Raw genomic sequence first — 18190 nt, forward strand, 5'->3', positions numbered from 1 at the left:
GGCCTGGCTCCTGGGGTGGCCAAGTGCGTGGGTGCCCGCTCCCCACGCGCGACACCCGGAAGAAGCCCTGGCTCCAGTCTGACGGCCAAGGGCGTGGGTGCCCGCTCCCCACGCGACACCCGGAAGAGGCCTGGCTCCAGTCTGGCGGCCAAGTGCGTGGGTGCCCGCTCCCCACGCGACACCCGGAAGAGGCCTGGCTCCAGTCTGGCGGCCAAGTGCGTGGGTGCCCACTCCCCACGCGACACCCGGAAGAGGCCTGGCTCCAGTCTGGCGGCCAAGTGCGTGGGTGCCCGCTCCCCACACGACACCCGGAAGAGGCCTGGCTCCAGTCTGGCGGCCAAGTGCGTGGGTGCCCGCTCCCCACACGAAACCCGGAAGAGGCCTGGCTCCAGTCTGGTGGCCAAGTGCGTGGGTGCCCGCTCCCCACGCGACACCCGGAAGAGGCCTGGCTCCAGTGGTGGCCAAGGACGTGGGTGCCCGCTCCCCACGCGACACCCGGAAGAGGCCTGGCTCCAGTCTGGCCAAGTGCGTGGGTGCCCGCTCCCCACGCGACACCCGGAAGAGGCCTGGCTCCAGTGGCGGCCAAGGGCGTGGGTGCCCGCTCCCCACACGACACCCAGAAGAGGCCTGGCTCCAGTCTGGCCAAGGGCGTGGGTGCCCGCTCCCCACGCGACACCCGGAAGAGGCCTGGCTCCAGTCTGGCCAAGGGCGTGGGTGCCCGCTCCCCACGCGACACCGGGAAGCCCTGGCTCCAGTCTGGCCCAGCCCATCTAGGGAGTGAACCAGCGGATGGAAGACCCCTCCCTTTCTCTCTCTAATTTTTAAATAAATCTTTCAGCACAATTTTCAAAATCCACTCCACGGGCAGTTTAAGAACTTGGCTTTGCTACTTAACCTGGTGTTTTAGTTAACATTAACCGCAGCATCCGTTCTCAGAGTGACAGACACGGGACGAGGCCACCTGCCCCGACTCCAGCGTGTCAATCATCCCTGGTCACGAGCCGACGCTTCCAAAGCCAGGGTCTGGCGCTGCGCACACAGGACCACCTGTGCCGCTGTGCTCAGACCGGTACCAGTACCAGACACCCAGCCCGGCCCTTCCTGCAGCTCAGCCCAGCAGGCTCCCATGTCCCCTCACCCACTGGCCAGCTCTGCCGACAGAGCTTCCTGCCCCGATCGTGGACACCTGACCGTGGACACGTGACCTCACATCCAGGAACTTGCGTGTCCTGTCGGAGGTGAGAACCACGTCACCCAACCTCGTCCAGGGGCCCTCGTGAGGCAGCTTGGCACCACCACAGCGGGCTCCCCACAACCAGCACCCCACAGCCGGCACCCCATAGCTGCACCCCACAGCCGGCACCGCCACAGCCGGCACTACTACAGCCGGCACCCCACAGCCGGCACCCCACAGCCGGCACCCCACAGCCAGCACCCCACAGCCGGCACCCCACAGTCAGCACCGCACGGCGGGTCGGCGGGGCGGGGTCTGCTGCAGGTGGCAGTGCAGCAGCGGGAACCGAGGCTGCACCCCACCCTGCCTACTCCAACGCCCGGCCCCCACGGGGGCTGAGCCCAGGGCCAGCAGCTCCCGTGCCGATTGGTCGCCGGGGTCTGCTGTGACGGGTCTGCAGCCTCCCCGAGGACCCCACCTGCCAAGGGTGACGCCGCCGGCAACGGGAAGGTGTGGGCAGCGCCAGGACCCTCCAGGCCCTCCTGCCGGGGCAGCGCAGTCACTCCCACAGCGCTGGTACCCAGAGAAACGACGGGTTCCCCATTTCAAGAACAACTCAGCCGCCCCCCGAGGCCCGGCCCGCACAGCCCACGGAAGCCGGCCGGGCACCACGCTGGGCTCCACCCCGAGGGCTCGCATCTCTGGAAACAGGAGGGGCGGGCGGGCGGGCGGGCGGCACCCGCGGCCCAGCCCCTGCCGGAGCCCCCCTGTGCGTGCTGGGCTGAAGTCCAGCAGCCGCGTGCAGGCCCCCAGCTGGGCTGTGCTCGCCCGGGGCCACCTCTAAGCCCACGGCGTCACATGGGGAGCACACGGCTTCCCCGGTGTCCCTGGCCCAAGCCAGCCCCAGGAGCCTTTGGGGGTCACCTCTGCACATTCGCAGCACTCAAAGACAAAAGCGGAAATACATACAGAAACAAAATTCCTGGAAAGCCGACGGAGCCAACGCCGGGCCAACCTCAGCCCGGCCCCCGCAAGGGGAAGTCCGAGGAGGCCGCTGGCTCTCGCCCTGGCTCTGCAGGGAAGGCAAAGCCCCAGGGCACAAGGACAGACCCCGCCCAGACCCAGTCTCCGGCGGGGGAGGCAGCCGGGGACTGCCCCGGGGGGCTCCACCATGGGGCCCACAGCTCTGCGGGCATCGCGTGCTCCCACCCCCAGAGGATCCCTCTCACCCCATGGAAGGCTCAGGCTGGGGGTCACAAACAAAATGGACTTCGCAGGGCCCACGTGGGAGGAGCCAGCCAGCCACGGCAGCAGGGGGAGTGGGAGGAGTCAGGCCCCGCACCAGCTGAGCAGCCCTGGCGCCACCCTCCAAGCGGCTGACGTCCTGCCCGGGGCCATCAAGAGGAGTCAGAGCCGGGGCCACCAGCAGCGAGGACAGGCAGGGGCTCCGGCGCCCCCGTGGCAGCCGGCAGAGGGCCGTGGCAGGCGCCTGGGCCGCCCCGGGAGACTCACCTTCTTGTCGTCTTTGCTCTTCCTGATGCTCCGATGGGGACTGAAGAGGCTCTGCACGCCCAGAGCCTTCCTGGGCCAGTCGGCGCTCTGGGCGCCCAGCGGGGGCTGTGGGAAGCTGCCGTCCACGCGGTAGCGGTCCGCGGGGATCTTGCTCATGGGAGGGGGCAGCGTGCCGCAGTTGACGCTGGACCAGCCGTCGGTGGAGTCCGTGTAGGACTCCTGGTCGCTGGCGTGCCCGCACTGCCAGTCCTGCAGCACGTGTACCGGCAGCCACCGCTGGCTGGCGCCCCGCCTGGAGGGAGGCACTGAGCTCCGGGAGGCGGCGGGGGGAGCCTCCCCGTGGCAGGGGGGTCCCAGGTGCTTGCCCAAGTCCCGGGGCCTGTCTGCCTGGGGGGTGGCTTCGAAGGGGGCGCTCCCCTCGGCGTCATGGCAGAAGCCCCCGTTCCAGGGGCCACCCCAGGACTGCGAGAGCCTTCCACCGGCCGCCTCCCAGCCGGCACTGCCGGCCCCTGGGCCGTGCCTGCTGGAGCTCGCGCCCAGGTCCACCACCAGCACCCGGTTGCTCTTCTCCTCTTGGGTGAAGTTCCCGATGCCACTGTCGCTGTTGCTGCCAGTGCTGTTGCTCTGGTGGGCGTCGGCGTCGCCGTCCAGGAAGGCGCGGGCCCGCACGCCCTCGATCAGCTCGCCCATGTCCCGGTACAGGACTGACACGAACTGCAGGACGGGCAGCGAGGACGCTGGGAACTCCAGGCAGCCGCTCGTGTCGGGGTCGGCCGTGCACGCAAAGCCGAAGCGCCGCGCGATGCCCTGGTGCGCCCTGTGCTGGAAGAGCTCGGGGTCCACCATGAACACGTGGCAGGACGTGCGCAGGGCGCCCTCCTCCTCCTGCGCCAGGCCCCCACCCGCGCTGCCCTGCATGGTCACCAGCCCGAAGAAGCGCCTGTCGTCGGGGCACACGGCGCTGAAGGCCAGCTTCTCGGCCGGGTACTCGGCCACCACGCCGGCCTTGTCGGCACACAGCTGCACACGGTCGTGCAGGATCCTCATGGACACGAGCGCGTGGACCTTGTGCTCCGCCCGCAGCCGCCGCATGCAGCCCCGGATGGCCTGCCAGCTGTCGCACTCCAGGTTGGAGCTGGTGGACGGGAGCTCGATAGAGCCCAGGTAGCCCACGACCATGGCGACGTTCAAGATGCTCGCGTCTAAGCCGCAGTCGCCGGGGCCGAACGCCGGGTCATCGTGGACGGCCCTGGGTGCCTCCTCCCGGGACGGCGTGCTGGGGCCCGGGTTGCCGGGAGCTGCCGACTCCGAGAGGGACCTGTGCGTGAGCGCCGAGGGCTCCGAGCTGCCGCCGCAGAGGCCCGGGCTCTCGAAGATCATGCTGAAAATGCCCCCCGACTGCACCTCCTCCACCACCCTCTCGGCGCGGTTGATGCCCAGGGCTTTGGAGTCCAGCCGGGGCTTCCACCAGCCCTTCCCGTCGTGGAGGCCGCCCTCGTCGTCGCTGGAGCAGGAGTCGGCGCGGCCGGCGCCCTCCCCGACCACCATGTGCAGCACACCGGAGCACTGGCCGATCAGCTTCACCACGTCCTCGTGGGAAGCCTTCCGCACGCTGGTCTCGTTGACGGCCAGGATCTGGTCCCCGGGGCGGAGGCCGACACAGTCGGCGGGGCTCCCTCGGACCACGCAGCTCAGCACGCACGGCGCCTGGCCGGAGAGGGTGAAGCCGTAGCCGGCTCGGCCTCGGGCAACTTCCACGCTGCGCACCCGAGGGGGCCGCTTCCCGGCCTCCCCCGCTCTATACATGGTGGCGCGCGGCCAGGGCCCCAGGCATGTCTCCAGCGTCCAGGGAGCCGGGTTCAGAGGGCGCCTGACGCAACACCCTACGGAGGAAAAACAAAGAGCTCATTACTGAAGACCCCGCGCCGTCCGGACACAGCAGGGCCACCAGGACGCCTGTCACCACGGGGACACCGCCACGGCTCAGCTGCCCGCCTCCAGCCAGAGCTGCGCCCGGCACAGCCCTGACGCCTGTCTGCACTGACCCCTGGGGGCTGCACAGTGCAGACGCTGACACACAGGCACACACGTGTACACACGTGCACACACACTCACCTAGACGTAGACTCACACACGCACACCCTGACACACAGAGCCTGCAGGGGGCCCAGTCGGCCTGCGCGGACCCTGGGTTCAAGGCACCTGAAGACCTGGTGCAGCCCCTTATTCGACCATAAAGCCCCCCACATTTCCACAGGGCGAGGGGTCTCCATCTTCCCTCCTAGCCCGAGGCCCTCTCGCGAGCAAGCCAATGTGAAGGAAAGACTGTGTGGGACACACAAGGCCTCCTGCGCCAGACCAGACGACAGACAAGCACAGAGGCCCTCACCACACACCCCCAGCCACCCCCAGGGGCCACCCCTGGCCACCCCCAGGGGCCATCCCCCGGACACCCCCAGGGGCCACCCCCCGGACACCCACAGGGGCCACCCCCCCGGACACCCACAGGGGCCACCCCCGGACACCCACAGGGGCCACCCCCCCGGACACCCCCAGAGGCGACCCCAGCCATCCACAGGGGCCACCCCTGGCCACCCCCAGGGGCCACCCCCGGACACCTCCAGAGGCCAACCCCCGGCCACCCACAGGGGCCACCCCCCCGGACACCCCCAGGGGCCACCCCCCGGACACCCACAGGGGCAACCCCCCCGGACACCCCCAGGGGCCACCCCCAGAGGCCAACCCCCGGCCACCCCCAGAGGCCACCCCCCGGACACCCCCAGAGGTGACCCCAGCCACCCACAGGGGCCACCCCCAGAGGCCAACCCCCGGCCACCCCCAGGGGCCACCCCCCGGCCACCCCCAGGGGCCACCCCCGGCCACCCCCAGGGGCCACCCCCCGGACACCCCCAGGGGCCACCCCCCCGGACACCCCCAGAGGCCACCCCAGCCATCCACAGGGGCCACCCCCGGCCACCCACAAGGGCCACCCCCCGGACACCCCCAGAGGCCACCCCAGCCACCCCCAGGGGCCACCCTCGGCCACCCACAGGGGCCACCCCCGGCCACCCCCAGGGGCCACCCCCGGACACCCACAGGGGCCACCCCCCCGGACACCCCCAGAGGTGACCCCAGCCACCCCCAGGGGCCACCCCCAGCCACCCCCAGGGGCCCCCCCAGCCACCCCCAGGGGCCACCCCCAGAGGCCAACCCCCGGCCACCCCCAGGGGCCACCCCCCGGACACCCACAGGGGCCACCCCCCCGGACACCCCCAGAGGCGACCCCAGCCATCCACAGGGGCCACCCCTGGCCACCCCCAGGGGCCACCCCCGGACACCTCCAGAGGCCAACCCCCGGCCACCCACAAGGGCCACCCCCCGGACACCCCCAGAGGCCACCCCAGCCACCCCCAGGGGCCACCCCCCTGAACACCCACAGGGCCACCCGCCTTGCGCATACGGCGTGAAGTGCTGAGCCCGGGCCTGGCGACAGCTGGCACACGCTCGACACTCGAGCAGGAACAGGCCCTGACCCCGCGCGGCCCGGGATCGAATGCACAGCTCTCGCCGCGGCTCATGCAGAATTAAACACGGAGGAGCCGGCGGAGACGCCTGGGTTCTCACTTCTCCCAGCGAGTCCGACAAGAACTGGGAAGCCGTCTGGGAGCCCGAGGGGCAGAGCGCAAAAGGCGGGATCTCTCCCTGCCTGCAGCCCGTGCCCCCGAGAACACCCCGGAGGAGAGGCCCCGCGGGGGCCGGGCCCTGACCCCTGGAGAACACCCAGAGACTTGGGAGAAAATCAGAGATCCACCTCCCGCTCCCTGAGACGCGCCCGACCAAACAGGGGCACAGGTCGGCGCCAGCAGCCCCGCACAGCCCCCACCTGCCTGGGCCCTGCACCCCCGGGGGAGACCCGGATGAAGGCTGGCTCCTGGGTTTAACCTGGTCCAGCTCTGCCCGCCAAAGCCGTCTGGGGAGTGAACAGTGACGGAAGAGCGAACTCTCTCTCTCTCTCTGCCTTTCGAAACAAACAACAAATCTGTGAGGAGCCCCGGCCCCCCGCCCCCAGGACGCGGCCAGAGGCGCGCTCAGAGCTCAGTCAGGAGGGTGGGCAGGGCAGGGGTGGGAGCCCGGGCCGAGCGTCCGGAACCCTCTCCCAGTGGACTCCCCCAGCTCGTGCTCAGTCCCCCAGCGAGAAGTTCTGACAACACACAGGTCGTGCAGTCAGCCAGGGGAGCCCGGCAGAGACGCCGTGTGCGGGGTCTTCACGGGGGCTGGTCCTGTGGGCACGCTCGGCCGGGCTCGTTCTAAACCTCAGACTCCCAGGACAGCAGGTGCAGCACGAGCCCCCTTGTCTGCACAGGCAACCGAGGCCCGTGTGGGCAGTGGACACCCTCCCAGAGCCAGGCTCTGACTCCAGCAAGGGGCTAACCTTGTGCGCAGGCCTCTCAGACAGCGAGGGGCTAACCTGGTGCGCAGGCCTCTCAGACAGCGAGGGGCTAGCCTTGTCACAGGCCTCTCAGACAGCGAGGGGCTAACCTGGTGCGCAGGCCTCTCAGACAGCGAGGGGCTAGCCTTGTCACAGGCCTCTCAGACAGCGAGGGGCTAACCTGGTGCGCAGGCCTCTCAGACAGCGAGGGGCTAGCCTTGTCACAGGCCTCTCAGACAGCGAGGGGCTAACCTGGTGCGCAGGCCTCTCAGACAGCGAGGGGCTAGCCTTGTGCGCAGGCCTCTCAGACAGCAAGGGGCTAGCCTTGTCACAGGCCTCTCAGACAGCGAGGGGCTAACCTTGTGTGCAGACCTCTCAGACAGCGAGGGGCTAACCTGGTGCGCAGGCCTCTCAGACAGCGAGGGGCTAGCCTTGTCACAGGCCTCTCAGGCAGCGAGGGGCTAGCCTTGTCACAGGCCTCTCAGACAGCGAGGGGCTAGCCTTGTCACAGGCCTCTCAGGCAGCCGAGGCCCATGCGGGCAGTGCGCACCTCCACTCGGCTGGGGCCCCACACAGGCCTCTGTGCTCCCTCTGCACAAGCTCACTTTCAAAAGCGGTACACGGGCGATTTTGTTGTAAAGATTAAAAAATAGTCTTTTTTAAAAAAGATACATTTATTTATTTATTTGCAAGTAAGAGTTACACAGAGAGAGGAGAGGCAGAGAGAGAGAGAGAGAGAGAGGTTTTCCATCCACTAGTTCACGCCCCAATTGGCCACAATGGCTAGAGCTGTGCTGACCCGGAGCTACCAGCCAGGAGCTTCCTCTGGGTCTCCCACATGGGTGCAGGGGCCCAAGGACCTGGGCCATCTTCCACTGCTTTCCCAGACCATAGCAGAGAGCTGGACTGGAAGAGGAGCAGCCGGGACTAGAACCCGGCGCCCATATGGGATGCCGGCCCTGCAGGCGGCAGCTTTACCTGCTACGCCACAGCGCTGCCCCCAAAAAAACTAACAACCGGCCATTTAAACAGTGTTACGTTTTTAAAATAGCTGCTTTAAAGTTGTAGGACAAAGTCTTGTTCTTGGGATAGAGTTTCCAGTAACAGAATCACAACGTGCATGTGCACCCACACATACATGACACACACGCGCGCACACACATGTGCACCCACACACGTGACACACACGTGCACACATGTGCACCCACGCATACATGACACACGTGCACACATGTACACACACGCATACGTGACACACACGTGCACACATGTACGCAATGCATACGTGACACACGTGCACACACGCATACATGACACACGCAGGGGCACACACAGGCGCGTGCACACACGTGCACATACGCAGGGCACACACAGGCACACACGCAGGGGCACACACACATGTGCACACACGCAGGGGCACACACAGGCGCGTGCACACACGCAGGGGCACACACAGGCGCGTGCACACACGCAGGGGCACACACATACATGCACCCACACACACACGTGCACACACGCAGGGGCACACACAGGCGCGTGCACACGCCCGCTGAGCAGTAAGACGAAGCGGAAGTCATCCCTAGAAACCCTCCCAGCGCTCAGAGATGACAGAGCAGCGCACTTAGCGTGAGTCGGGTAAAACCTGACACCGCTCGGCGTAGCGACGGCTGCATGACAGTAGCCAACGCCAGGACGGCCTCAACTACGGCACCGACACACCGCAGCTGACCAGGACGCCTGCTGTGGGGCCGTCACGGGGTGACACTCCACGGCGGTCCCTCAGCCCCCGGGCCCCGCGTCCTCATCTCTGGAAGCCCAGGGGCCGCACGAGAGCGAGGTGGGGCCACACACACGGAGCCAGCACGGGCAGCAGGGGGCGCCCTGGCTGAGCTGGGCCGCCAGCAGCCGCAGGAGGCGCACGCGGGGGGCAGCGGGGGGCGCCCTGGCTGAGCTGGGCCACCAGCAGCCGCAGGAGGCGCACGCGGGGGCAGTGGGGGGCGCCCTGGCTGAGCTGGGCCGCGACGGGCAGCGGGAGACGCACATGGGGGCAGCGGGGGGCACCCTGGCTGAGCTGGGCCGCCACGGGTAGCGGGAGACGCACACGGGGGCAGCGGGGGGCGCCCTGGCTGAGCTGGGCCGCCACGGGTAGCGGGAGACGCACACGGGGGCAGCGGGGGACGCCCTGGCTGAGCTGGGCCGCCACGGGTAGCGGGAGACGCACACGGGGGCAGCGGGGGACGCCCTGGCCGCAGGAGGCGCACGCGGGGGGCAGCGGACACTCGGGACCAGACTCCCAGGCATCTGCTCTCCGGGGTACAGCACGGCGGCGGCGGTCACCACAGGCGCCACCGTGGCCGGGCTGCAGCTCTCCTGCAAACAGCCCCGGTGCCTCCTCCAGCCGGCGCGGAGTCCTGACACCTGGGCCGGAAGGCTGGCCATGGCTGCGGGGCTCACCCGGACCGTCCACCATGCCTACGCTCCGCTGCTTCTGAGGCCAGCGCTTGGCACGGCAATGACGATGCTGCCTGGACACCTGCACCCACTGCCAGTGCCTGGGCCCCAGCCCCGGCTCCGCCCGCACTCCCAGCTTCCTGTCCGTGCACAGCTGGGACGCAGCAGTGACGGCTCAAGTCCCAGGGCCCCTGCACCCGCGTGGGAGACCAGGATGGAGTCTCTGGGCCCCTGCACCCGTGTGGGAGACCAGGATGGAGTCCCTGGGCCCCTGAACCCGCGTGGGAGACCAGGATGGAGTCCCTGGGCCCCTGCACCCACGTGGGAGACCAGGATGGAGTCCCTGGGGCCCTGCACCCACACGGGAGACCAGGATGGAGTCCCTGGGCCCCTGCACCAGTGTGGGAGACCAGGATGGAGTCCCTGGGCCTCTGCACCCGCGTGGGAGACCAGGATGGAGTCCCTGGGCCCCTGCGCCCGTGTGGGAGACCAGGATGGAGTCCCTGGGGCCCTGCACCCACACAGGAGACCAGGATGGAGTCCCTGGGGCCCTGCACCCACACAGGAGACCAGGATGGAGTCCCTGGGGCCCTGCACCCACGTGGGAGACCAGGATGGAGTCCCTGGGCCCCTGCGCCCGTGTGGGAGACCAGGATGGAGTCCCTGGGCCCCTGCACCCGTGTGGGAGACCAGGATGGAGTCCCTGGGCCCCTGCGCCCGTGTGGGAGACCAGGATGGAGTCCCTGGGCCCCTGCATCCACACAGGAGACCAGGATGGAGTCCCTGGGCCTCTGCACCCGCGTGGGAGACCAGGATGGAGTCCCTGGGCCCCTGCACCCACGTGGGAGACCAGGATGGAGTCCCTGGGCCCCTGCGCCCGTGTGGGAGACCAGGATGGAGTCCCTGGGCCCCTGCACCCGTGTGGGAGACCAGGATGGAGTCCCTGGGCCCCTGCGCCCATGTGGGAGACCAGGATGGAGTCCCTGGGCCCCTGGGCCCACGTGGGAGACCAGGATGGAGTCCCTGGCCCCCTGCACCCATGTGGGAGACCAGGATGGAGTCCCTGGGGCCCTGCACCCACACAGGAGACCAGGATGGAGTCCCTGGGCCCCTGCACCAGTGTGGGAGACCAGGATGGAGTCCCTGGGGCCCTGCACCCACACAGGAGACCAGGATGGAGTCCCTGGGCCCCTGCACCCACGTGGGAGACCAGGATGGAGTCCCTGGGCCCCTGCGCCCGTGTGGGAGACCAGGATGGAGTCCCTGGGGCCCTGCACCCACGTGGGAGACTAGGATGGAGTCCCTGGGCCCCTGCGCCCGTGTGGGAGACCAGGATGGAGTCCCTGGGCCCCTGCATCCACACAGGAGACCAGGATGGAGTCCCTGGGCCCTGCACCTGCGTGGGAGACCAGGATGGAGTCCCTGGGCCCCTGCACCCACGTGGGAGACCAGGATGGAGTCCCTGGGGCCCTGCACCCACGTGGGAGACCAGGATGGAGTCCCTGGGCCCCTGCGCCCGTGTGGGAGACCAGGATGGAGTCCCTGGGCCCCTGCACCCGTGTGGGAGACCAGGATGGAGTCCCTGGGCCCCTGCACCCGTGTGGGAGACCAGGATGGAGTCCCTGGCTCCTGGCTTCAGCCTGGCCCAGCCCTGGCTATGTGGACATTTAGGGAGTGAACCAGCGGATGGGAAACTTCTCTTTCAAAAATGAAATGAAAATTTTTCTTAAGAACTTCCTAATCCATGTCGTTCACCTAAATTACATTACACAAGTTCACCTGGGGAACCCACTGGGACCCAGGCACCCTCCGGTGGGCAGCAGCCCGCCCCGCGCCAGCCGGACCGGGGGCTCCAGCTGCTCCCCCACCGTCCAGGCAGCTCGGGAACAGCCCGGCTCCTCCCTGTGCGGGAGAGGGAGCCGCTCCTGGCACGGAGGCCCCGCTCGCACAGGGCACTGCCCTCCGCCAGCCACCGCCACAGTCCACCGCCATCCCACCGTCTCACTCAGTACGACGGCGACCTGGAAACAATCAAGCGTGGGCGAGTCCCTGGCACTCGGTGTCCGCACCACACCGCCCGCGCTCCCGCCCGCCCTCCGGCTGACACAGCAGTGACCGCCCGCGTGCTGGCCTCCGGCGCCCACCAGCCAGGGCCTGGCCCCACCCCAGCTGCCGCAAACTGGGAAGGGAGCCACACAGGGCGCGCTCAGTCCCCCGGCTCTCTGCCTCTTGATAACGGGTAACAACCAAACCCGCTGGGCCGGCTGCTCTCCGCTTCCGACCCCGCTTCCTGCCGGCGCGCCCGGGGGGCAGAGCGACGGCCCACGCGCCTGGGTCCCGCCAGCCGGTCAGGACCCAGATGGGGTTCTGGGCTCCTGGCTGTCGTGGGCATCTGGAACAGGCAAACGAAGGTCTCTCTCTCCCTCCCCTGCCCGCCCCCTCCCCTCTCCTCCCCTCCCCCTCTCCCTCTCCCTCTCCCCCCTTCTCTCTGTAACTCTGCTTTTCAGATAAATGAGCTTGAACTCCTCCCGCTGGGGCAGCGCAGAGAGCGCCTGGGTCCAGGGCCTCTGTCCCAGCCCCTGCTAAGGCACGCCAGGGGCGGCCGGGGCGGCCAAGCGGTCAGGATCATCCTGGGGAAAGCCGGGCGGCCCCAGCGGTCAGGGTCGTCCCGGGGGCGGCAGGGGCGGCCCCAGCGGTCAGGGTCATCCTGGGGGAAGCCGGGCGGCCCCAGCGGTCAGGGTCGTCCTAGGGGAAGCCGGGCGGCCCCAGCGGTCAGGGTCGTCCCGGGGGCGGCAGGGGCGGCCCCAGCGGTCAGGGTCGTCCCGGGGGCGGCAGGGGCGGTCCCAGCGGTCAGGGTCGTCCCGGGGGCGGCAGGGGCGGTCCCAGCGGTCAGGGTCGTCCTGGGGGAAGCCGGGCGGCCCCAGAGGTCAGGGTCATCCTGGGGGCAGCCGGGCGGCCCCAGCGGTCAGGGGGCAGCAGGGGCGGCCCCAGCGGTCAGGGTCATCCTGGGGGAAGCCGGGAGGTCCCAGTGGTCAGGATCATCCTGGGGGCAGCCGGGCGGCCCCAGTGGTCAGGGTCGTCCTGGGGGCGGCAGGGGCGGCCCCAGCGGTCAGGGTCGTCCTGGGGGAAGCCGGGCGGCCCCAGCGGTCAGGGTCAGTCCTTGCCTCCCACGCGGGAGACCTGGAGCCCCACATCGCGTTCCAGCTCCCCCTAGGCCCTGGCCCCGGCCCTCAGCAGACAGGAGCTCCCTCACTCCAACAGCGAACTTTTTAAATAAATCAGTGCCATTCTGATGGATTTCTGAGCGCCCGCACTGAGTGAGCGCCTACTGCATGCCAGGATGCGCTGCAGACACTGAGTGAGCGCCTACTGCATGCCAGGCTGCGCCACAGACACTGAGTGAGCGCCTACTGTAAGCCAGGCTGCACCACAGACACTGAGTGAGTGCCTACTGTAAGCCAGGCTGCACCACAGACACTGAGTGAGCGCCTACTGCATGCCAGGCTGCACCACAGACACTGAGTGAGCGCCTACTGTAAGCCAGGCTGCACCACAGACACTGAGTGAGCGCCTACTGCATGCCAGGCTGCACCACAGACACTGAGTGAGCGCCTACTGCATGCCAGGCTGCACCACAGACACTGAGTGAGCGCCTACTGTAAGCCAGGCTGCACCACAGACACTGAGTGAGCGCCTACTGCATGCCAGGCTGCACCACAGACACTGAGTGAGCGCCTACTGTAAGCCAGGCTGCACCACAGACACTGAGTGAGCGCCTACTGCATGCCAGGCTGCACCACAGACACTGAGTGAGCGCCTACTGCATGCCAGGCTGCACCACAGACACTGAGTGAGTGCCTACTGTAAGCCAGGCTGCACCACAGACACTGAGTGAGCGCCTACTGCATGCCAGGCTGCACCACAGACACTGAGTGAGCGCCTACTGTAAGCCAGGCTGCACCACAGACACTGAGTGAGCGCCTACTGCATGCCAGGCTGCACCACAGACCCTGAGTGAGCGCCTACTGCATGCCAGGATGCGCTGCAGACACTGAGTGAGCGCCTACTGCATGCCAGGCTGCGCCACAGACACTGAGTGAGCGCCTACTGCATGCCAGGCTGCGCCACAGACACTGAGTGAGCGCCTACTGCATGCCAGGCTGCGCCACAGACACTGAGTGAGCGCCTACTGCATGCCAGGCTGTGCTGCAGACCCTGGAAGCTCCTAAGCTGAGCAGGGCAGAAAACAAGAGCAACAAACAGCCCTGACCCAGCACCCAGACTACAACGGCGAGCGTCCGGCCGCCCCGAGGAGACCACAGGGGCCCCCACACGGCCGCCCCCCCCAAGGAGACCACAGGGGCCCTCACACGGCCGCCCCCCCCCCGAGGAGACCACGGGGCCCTCACACGGCCGCCCCGAGGAGACCACAGGGCCCCCACACGGCCGCCCGCAGAGACCACAGGGCCCTCACACGGCCGCCCCCCCAAGGAGACCACAGGGCCCTCACACGGCCGCCCCGAGGAGACCACAGGGCCCTCACACGGCCGCCCCCCCCCCCGAGGAGACCACAGGGCCCTCACACGGCCGCTCTGAGGGAGCTGTGGACTCGGAGGCTGGGTTGCTGATCCTCTGCCCGGGCGTGGGACCTAGAGCACGGAGAACACGTCACAGCGCCCGTGCCGCACGGTCGCTCCAGAGCCGGGACCCCCGTCAGCACAGCTGACCCCGTGCCACCTTCTCCAACTGCGGCCGCCTGCCGGAAGACCCCCGCCCACGCCCACCCCCTGGCGATGCCAGAGCCGTGGGCACCCACGTGAGGGTCACGCACGCTGGAACCCAACACCTCCTGCCCACACGCTGGGCCCTTCACACGGGCCTCGCAGGCCACTGCCCCTCGAGGGCCCCAGGAGACCCCAGGCCTGACGGGGCAACCTGCTCAGGACAGGCTGCCGGGCTGGGGCCAAGCGCACCCGAGGACAACGGGGCCAAAGCCAGGGTGGCAGAAGGCGAGACAAGGAGGACCCGCCACTCGCAGCTCAGACTGACGGAGACCTCAGCCGGCCTAAAACCAACGCGGCCAAGGAGCACAGAGGAGGCAGGAGCCACGAAACCGGGGCCCCCCACAGCGGCGGGGACAAGCAGGCGACAGCGGCGGGGCCGAGCAGCACTCACACCAACAAATGCGGACACACACAGAACTGCAGACTCCAGAAAAAGCGACCAGAAGAAAAATACAACCCAAATACTCCTCTGGCCACAAGGGAATTCAAATGAATGAAGATAAAGGCGGGGCAGGTGCCGTGCTGTCGCAGGTTAAGTCGCCCGAGACGCCCACATCTCTATGGGCGCCGGTTCTAGTCCCGGCTGCTCCTCTTCCCATCCAGCTCCCTGCCGTGGCCTGGGAAAGCAGTGGAAGATGGCCCAGGTCCTTGGGCCCCTGCACCACGTGGGAGATTGAAGAAGCTCCGGGCTCCTGGCTTCGGCCTGGCCGAGCTCTGGCCACAGTGACCATTTAGGGAGTGAACCAGTGGATGGAAGAGTCGCGCTCACTCGGGCTCTCTCTCATCTTTCATAAATAAAAAAATAAATCTTTAAAAAACTTTTGAATAAATAAATAAAATTTTAAAATGATGGTTCAATATAAAGGAGAATTTCTTTCAAAGATTTATTCATTTATTTGAAAAGCAGAGAGAGAGACAGAGAGACACAGAGAGAGGTCTTCCACCCGCTACTTCAGTCCACAGATGGCCACAACAGCTGGAGCTGTGCTGATCCGAAGCCAGGAGCCAGGAGCTTCTTCTGGGTCTCCCACCTGCGTGCAGGGGCCCAAGCACTTGGGCCATCTTCCACTGCTTTCCCAGGCCACAGCAGGGAGCTGGATGGGAAGTGGGGCAGCCAGGACTTGAACCGATGCCCATGTGGGATGCAGTGTGTGCTGGGGGGACACACGAGGAGGGGCTGGGGGCTGCTCTACCCTGCATCTCGGCTTCCCCTAAGTGTCGGGCCTGAGTCACCGTGCAGCCCCTCCACCGACTGCGCCGAGCCGAGGCAGGTGCCCTGGGGCCAGGGCCAGAGGGGCTGGTGCCCTGCGCATGACCGTCATGTGGACAGCACGGCCGGGCACGCCCCACAGGGGCAGGCGGAGCGCAGGGCAGCGGGCATCTCCTGCTATCCAGGGGAGGGGACAGCCTGCGGAGGCTCAGGCTGGGGACCCGGGGACATGCACCTGACCCAGCGCTGGGCGCCGGGCAGCTGGGGGGACGGCAGCGCTCAGGGCCGCCCCCGAGGCCCCCGCCCCACGCTGCCCACAAAGCTCACCCCCACCTCCTGCCACCCGACAGGCGACACGGGCTCACTCACCCTCTCCCCATGCCCTCCAGAGCTCAGCTGCAAGCCGTGGGCTTCCCACGGCGGCCATGGCCCCAGCCAGGGCCACGAGGGCGAGCCTCTGCCCACAGCCTCTGCCCACAGCCTGGGAAAGGGCCCTGCGGAGGCCGCCAGCAGCCCACACCCTGGCCACAGCCCCGGGGGAGCCGCCCAGGACTGCGGGGGCGCACGTGGCTCCAGGCCCTAGGAGTGGCCGCCCAGGAGCGGCCCAAGCTGCCCGTGCCCCCACCAGAAACAACGAACAGCCCCGTGCTTCCTGCTGGGGGTAGAGGACCACGAGGAACTTCCGAAAGTGTCCCCTGACATCTGCTTGGTCACAAGTGACAGCCCCGCTGGGGCCAGGCGCTCCGGAGCGGTGTTTGTGGGGGTGGCCGAGGCCCACAAGGGACGGCTGCCCGCAAGCCCCAGCGCACAGAGGCGGCGGTGAGGGCTCGAGCGCGTGGGTCCCTGCCGCCCACGTGGGGACCTGACTGTGCCCGACCCCAGCTGTCGCAGGCATCTGGGGAGTGAACCAGTGATGGGAGATCCGTGTGCGTGTGCGTGCGCGTGTGCCTTCCAAATGAGGAAAAGCGGGGGCCAGCACTGTGGTGTAGCGGGAAAGCCGCCGCCTGCAGGGCCGGCATCCCATGTGGGCGCTGGTTTGAGTCCCGGCTGCTCCACTTCCTATCCAGCTCCCAGCTATGGCCTGGGAAAGCAGTGGAAGACGGCCCAAGTCCTTGGGCCCTGCACCCACGTGGGAGACCCGGAAGAGGCTCCTGGCTCCCGCCTGGCCCAGCCCGTCCGATGTGGCCATCTGGGGAGCACGCCTGGAGGCCACCCTGCCTCTCTGCCGTGGAGCTGACCTCCCGGACGTGATCCTGCTCCGACAGAGGGGCTCCCCCGGCTGCCCCCAGCCTGCTGCCCTCCAACAGCTTCGGCCCCCAGATCTGCCCCGCAGTGACCAGCAGAATTATCAGTGAGCACAGGTTCTGAGTAACGCGCGAGACGGCAGGGAAGACGACGCCACGAAGCCGGCTCTGGCTCAGCACGCGGGCAGGCAGGGTTCGCAAACCTCCATTCTGGAGGCCGGCACGGGCGAGGCCCCCTGCCTTCCCCCGGCCTCCACCAGGAGGATCCTACTGCGGCCCCGCAGCTGCGGCCTCGGTGCTGGGCAGCCCGGCAAATGCCCATCCCTGGAGAGACGCGGGAGCTGGACAGACGCTGCTCATTTTTCTGGACACAGGAGGGACGTGGCGACACGGACAGGAAGCGAGGGGAGAGACGGCCAGCGCGGTCCAGGCTGGCGTCCCCTGGCTCCGGGAGAGCCCACCGCAGAAGCCTGTGCACCCCAGCACGAGCCGGGTCCGGGACGAGCCAGCTGCCCCCAACCGAGTGCAGAACCAGAGTGGCTTCTCCCAAGGACAGGGACCCCAAGGGCCTCCAGGGACAGCCCCCCCCCCACAGGCGGCCCTGGGTCCCTGCAGCCTGGCACGCGCCCCTTGCCCAGCGTGCGCACAGGCTCAGCGAACAACCCTGCTTTGACTGCCAAGGTTGTCCAACTGCACCAAGACCCCGAGGTCCCCCCGCTCCCCAGAGGCGACCCCCTCACCAGGAAGAGCCCGCGTCACCCTCACCCAGGGCGGTGCGGCTGTCCCCGGCAGGTGCAGGCACCATGGGACCCTGGGGCAGCTGCAGGGGCCGGGATCGCGGCACAGGCGAGGGCAGGGGACCAGGGCAATGGGGACAAGAGGGGTGGGGCTGCAGGCCCAGCTCTGCCACCCAGCAGAGGCCCCACCCAGCCCTGCCTCGGTCGCTCGCTGAGGCGGCCACAGATGCCCTGCCCCGCCCCTCCTCTGCGCCCACGGAGTGACCACTGGTTCAGGCTTCACCGCTCAGCCGGCCTGTGGAGGTCACTCCAGAGCCACGTCCACACAGACCCCTGTCCACACAGAGCCACGTCCACACAGACCCCTGTCCCCACAGACCACTGTCCACACAGATCACTGTCCCCACAGACCCCTGTCCACACAGACCCATCCACACAGACCATTGTCCCCACAGATCCTGTCCACACAGACCACTGTCCCCACAGACCACTGTCCCCACAGACCACTAACCCACACACCACTGTCCACACACACCCTGTCCACAGACCACTGTCCACACACAGCCACGTCCACACAGACCACTGCCCACACACACACCCTGTCCCCACAGACCACTGTCCCCACAGACCACTGTCCACACAGATCACT

The 18190-nt window shown here is 68.1% G+C and overlaps 1 protein-coding gene across 1 annotated transcript in view; it reads right to left on the bottom strand.

Moving 5' to 3' along the window:
* RGS12 (regulator of G protein signaling 12) overlaps window positions 1–18190 on the bottom strand; it is a 78703-nt gene that overhangs the window by 56281 nt on the left and 4232 nt on the right. Inside the window, 1 exon segment of the mRNA XM_062213199.1 lies at window positions 2687–4569. Coding sequence (XP_062069183.1) covers window positions 2687–4492 — 1806 coding nt within the window. The 5' untranslated portion in view covers window positions 4493–4569.

Source organism: Lepus europaeus, chromosome 16 (assembly GCF_033115175.1).
Source record: "Lepus europaeus isolate LE1 chromosome 16, mLepTim1.pri, whole genome shotgun sequence".
Classification (NCBI taxonomy): domain Eukaryota; kingdom Metazoa; phylum Chordata; class Mammalia; order Lagomorpha; family Leporidae; genus Lepus; species Lepus europaeus.